The 5000-nt window shown below is 40.8% G+C and overlaps 1 protein-coding gene and 1 long non-coding RNA gene across 2 annotated transcripts in view; both read left to right on the forward strand.

Moving 5' to 3' along the window:
- The first annotated feature begins 3136 nt into the window (after window positions 1–3136).
- On the forward strand, window positions 3137–3580 carry LOC138021283 (craniofacial development protein 2-like). Its single transcript, XM_068868131.1, has one exon. The coding sequence runs from the start codon at window positions 3137–3139 to the stop codon at window positions 3578–3580; it is 444 nt and encodes a 147-aa protein (XP_068724232.1).
- A 1016-nt stretch (window positions 3581–4596) lies between these two features.
- The window catches only part of LOC138019503 (uncharacterized), a 7290-nt gene continuing 6886 nt past the window's right edge, over window positions 4597–5000 (forward strand). Inside the window, exon 1 of the long non-coding RNA XR_011126178.1 lies at window positions 4597–4765. This is a non-coding gene — a long non-coding RNA (uncharacterized lncRNA). The remainder of the gene's footprint in view (window positions 4766–5000) is intronic.

Raw genomic sequence — 5000 nt, forward strand, 5'->3', positions numbered from 1 at the left:
ATACAAAGAAAGGCTACAAAGATATTGGTAGGGCTTACAGATGGAATATGACGCCATTATTAGTCCATGTTTTTCTTCCCTTACCCCGGTCCAAGAAACCGATTTTTCAAGCAGCCTTCCCCTTGGAGGTAAAGTTCTTGAATAAGACATATACATCTTACCACTCCTCATGTCACTCGTTCTTTGTGCAACCACAGTATTGACTCAAACACCTTCTTGGCATCCGGGCTTTATCCACTATCACACTATTCCTTCTTTTATTAAAAAAACTGCATTTATTCACTCGTTTTTTTTGCCTACTTAAAAACGGCCGGTTTGCATGGTGGAAGAAAGATCGCCTGCATAAAAAGGCTGTTCACTCTAAAAACAACCAACATTGGGAAGCATTTAAGTATCAAGGCAACCTTGTTTCAAAACTTATAAAGGAAGCTCACAATCACTATCTTAATGATGTTAATTTTGCAATAGTCTAACAGACAACCGAAAGAAGTTCTGGTCATATGTAAGGAATAGCAAATCCGAGAACCTTGGTATTCCCCCTCTAAAGAACAGTGACTCATCAGTATGTGTAACTGATAAGGATAAAGCCGAGTCTAAATTCTTACTTCCATTCTATCTTTACTCAGGAGCAGATGCCAGTTCTTAATATTGGTACATCACCTTTTTCATCAATTTCAGACTTACAGATTTCACCAGCAGGGGTCTTTAAACAACTGTCTCAATTGAATCCCAAGAAAGCATGTGGGCCTGATGAAATTCCAGCGAGAGTCCTGAAGGGGGTTTCACAATCAGTTTCGTGTTGGCTCTCTTTCATCTTCCAACAATCATGATTGTAACACCGTTCCATCGGACTGGTCCAATGCCTTAGTTACACTGAGCAATTTTTAAGAAAGGTAACAAGTCTGACCCAGCAAATTATCGCCCAATTTCATTAACTTGTATCTGCTGCGAGATAATGGAGCACATTATTCTTAGTCATATGTCCAAACACCTCTCACTGAATAATATTCTTATTGATCAACAACATGGTTTTAGAGAGAAATTTTCTTGCGAGACACAGCTTATATCTCTGCAGTACACGACTGGGTGAAAGGCATCAATCTTCGTCGTCAAACTGATGTGATCTTGTTGGATTTTTCCAAGGCATTGGACTCTCTGTCCCATGAATGTTTGCTTGCCAAACTTGATTTTTATGGAATTAGAGGTAAAATGCTTAGTTGGATTAAAGCTTTTCTGTCTAACCGCACACAGAATGTTTCAGTCAATGGAGTTCTCTCCTCATCGAGGCCTGTGGTATCTGGAGTCCCCCAGGGTTCTGTCTTAGGACCAGTGCTGTTCATCAGGACTGTCTAGTTCTCCAGCAAGATCTTCATCGTCTTTTCCTTTGGTCAAAGACTTGGCAATTTACCTTCAACGTAACTAAGTGCTACCATCTAGGGATAACCCGCAAGAGGATACCTGTCAATTTTAATTATACCTTGGATGATAAGTTTATCTCAAGAGTCTCTTGTGCAACTTACCTGGGGATAGCTATTTCTGATAATTTATCCTGGAACAATCATTGTGATATTATTTGTAAGAAGGCGAATTTAACCCTTGGTCTTCTACGACGAATCTTATCTGGTTGTACTCCAGAGGTTAAGAGCACAGCGTATCTTACACTTGTACGCCCTAAACTGGAGTATGCCAGTTGCGTATGGAACCCTTATACACGCAGTGTAACATCGATAAGATAGAGATGGTCCAACGTCGCGAAGTCAGATTTGTTTACAACGATTATTCGCGTTTCAGCCATGCCTCTCCATTAATCAAAGCCCTGGGATGGGACTCCTTGGAACATCGTAGACTGACTAACCAAGTGTTTATGTTTTAAAAGATTTACGCAATGCTTGTTGGTATTTCCTTACCACCTGAAGTATCTTATAATACAAGAGCCTCTATACTTCCTAATTGTGCACCATTTTGCCAACTTGCGACACTAAATGATACTTATAAATAGTCTTTTTACCCTGGAACTATAAGAAGCTGGAACAGTTTACCTTTAGCTTTAATTAATTCCTAATTCATTAGATGAATTTAAGGCCATAATTTCAAGCATGTAGATTACTTTATTTTTATTTTGTTATTTTAAATTGTTTAATTCTTATAGGCAAATTTTATTGCAGGTTTATATGTACTTATATCTTATAACTATTTATAAATTCAGCTTTTGTTTTAAAACTCCTAGTATAGGTATTCTGTTTTAGGAGTATACTTATTACAGATTAAAGAATGACACCCCAGGGTCTTTAAGTACCTGAGGCGGTGTTGTAAAGAACCCAAACACGCGTTCACTTGGAGTGGGGCGCAGAGTTCGTGGTAAAGGGGTCAGGCCTTGCGTGAAATTACCTCGTAGAGAACCCTGAGTTCTCTTATATGTCTCTTTGCACCTTTGTGTCTTTCTCTCTTTCTCCCGCTCAATCACCCAGCGGGAGTATGCACTATCTCTATCAGTTATGGCGGTTACATTAAGTGTGAATCACTCAATAAATCGCCCTTGTTGGAGGCTATTAATTTCCTTTGACCAATCAACTGTTTCAGTTTTATATTTTTGCAGGGAGCTAGGACTGTTCCTAGCTCGTTCTTTGTGCAACCACAGTATTGACTCAAACACCTTCTTGGCATCCGGGCTTTATCCACTATCAAACTATTCCTTCTTTTATTAAAAAAAACTGCATTTGTTAATTCACTCGTTTTTTTGCCTACTTAAAAACGGCCGGTTTACATGGTGGAAGGAATGACACCCCAGGGTCTTTAAGTACCTGAGGCGGTGTTGTAAAGAACCCAAACACGCGTTTGCTTGGAGTGGGGCGCAGAGTTCGTGGTAAAGGGGTCAGGCCTTGCGTGAAATTACCTCGTAGAGAACCCTGAGTTCTCTACGAGAACCTTTGTGCAAAAGCAGTCTTTCTCTCTTTCTCCCGCTCAATCACCCAGCGAAAACTCACAGCTCGAAGAGCACGGATCTGGCTATACATTCTTTTGGAGTGGCCGGCCAGCTCATGAACCTAGGCAATCGGGAGTCGGCTTTGCAATCCGTAACCAGTACCTGAAGCTCCTTGATAAGTTTCCCGAAGGGATTAATGACAGGCTTGCTACTATGAGAATGAAAGTGAACAACAGTCATGTCACCTTTATCAGCGCCTATGCACCGACCATGGCATACTCAGACCAGGCCAAGGAAGAATTTTACGAGCAGCTAGATCATGCCATCCAGTCTGTACCACACTCTGACAAGTTATTCTTACTTGGCGACTTCAATGCTCGCGTTGGATCGGACCATACAACATGGGACAAAGTACTTGGTCACCATGGGATCGGAAAGGAAAACTCAAATGGCACCCTTTTGTTAACCCTGTGTGCAGAGAAGCAGCTGGTCATCACCAATACGCTTTTTACGCAGAAGGATAGCTTTAAGACGACTTGGAGACACGCACGCTCTGGTCATTGGCATCAAATTGATTTTGTCATCATTAGGCGAAGAGACTGGCATGATGTCAAACTTACCCGTGCTGCCAAAGCATCAACTTGTCACTCTCTCTGACCATGCTCTTCTGAGAAGCAAAGTCTCCATCTCTTTCCAACTGAAAAGGCAGCACCAACGTGTTCAACGAACCAAAAAGCTAGATGTTGCTAAGCTTGCAAATAGTGAGACTCAGGACACATTCAGAGGCACTATCTATATCAGTTATGGCGGTTACATCAAGTGTGAATCACTCAATAAATCGCCCTTGTTGGAGGCTATTAATTTCCTTTGACCAATCAACTGTTTTATATTTATGCAGGGAGCTAGGACTGTTCGCATTTCGATCAAACCCTCAAAAATTATCTTCGATGCACCTTATTAGCCTATTATAAAACCTCACCAATCCTAATTCGATAGCTCCATGGCAATTTACAGACTTTAATAAACGTCATACAGCTTTTTGCTTCTAGCAACTGGGACTGGGACTACTAGCTACTGGGAAATAGCTAGCGCTTAATTTGATAAGTGTTATAGCGCGTCAGCGGGCCCGTCATTAAGTCAGTTGTTAGGTCTAACTAGAAAATTTAAGGATATCCTCGAGTATAAAACAATTCCTTACACTCTTCTTGTAATTGGTCGTTTTGCATTTGCGACATTTGCGACTACAAAACTTAATTGTCACAATTGTTATGTAACACCTCGCGATATACTACTTATTTTACATGTTGATCCCTAATCCACCCTGCAACGTACTTCTTTTCATCACCAGGCACATTACAGCAAGGGTTGTGGGAGCTTAAAAAGTTGAAAACGTGGCACCCCTCTAAATTGCGTGCAAGGAAACGTTTCAATCCCACCAACCTTTCTTATCGGGTTGATTTGTATTAATTTGAATTTCTCTTGCCTTCCGCCGATTGAAACAAAACAGTTTTAATCTTTTATCAAACGGATTTGCAAAGAGATCACAGGCTTTAGAAGGGCTATCACTTCCACCTTACAGGAACCAATTTGTAATGTTATCTTCATTTAGCAGATGTCGAAGTGAGGCTTTTTTCTGTTCCTCAGGTATAAAGAAAGAGCGCTTGTGTTCCTCTTAGTCATTGCCACATTTGTTTTCCATTTGTAGTTCACCATTATAATATTAAGTCGGCGCGGTGATGAATCTCTTCAAGACTTTTCTTGTGCTGTTCGTCTTAACCTCTGTGTTTTTCACTGTAAACGAGGCGTGGTTATATCGTTCCAAACAAGTCGGAAAACGTAATGGTAAGGAAAACTAATGAAGGGGCTACTTTCTTAAGAAACTGTGGTACTGCGTCGGTGGGAACTGAAACACGAAAATTTGTTTTGAAGTTTATTAGAGCAGTTTCCAAATGACTGTCGAAAGAAATCACGCGATTGCAAGGACTGGATCTAGCATGAAATGGAGGCTAATGCGGGCCAATTAATTTGCATTTGAAAAGATTTGCCCGCATTAGCCTCCATTCCATGCTAGATCCAG

This window comes from Montipora capricornis, chromosome 10 (assembly GCF_036669925.1).
Source record: "Montipora capricornis isolate CH-2021 chromosome 10, ASM3666992v2, whole genome shotgun sequence".
In the NCBI taxonomy this organism is placed as follows: Eukaryota; Metazoa; Cnidaria; class Anthozoa; order Scleractinia; family Acroporidae; genus Montipora; species Montipora capricornis.

Bases quoted from the DNA above. Each gene is read 5' to 3' on its own strand.
- LOC138021283 (XM_068868131.1), top strand. From the start codon at position 3,137: ATGAGAATGAAAGTGAACAACAGTCATGTCACCTTTATCAGCGCCTAT.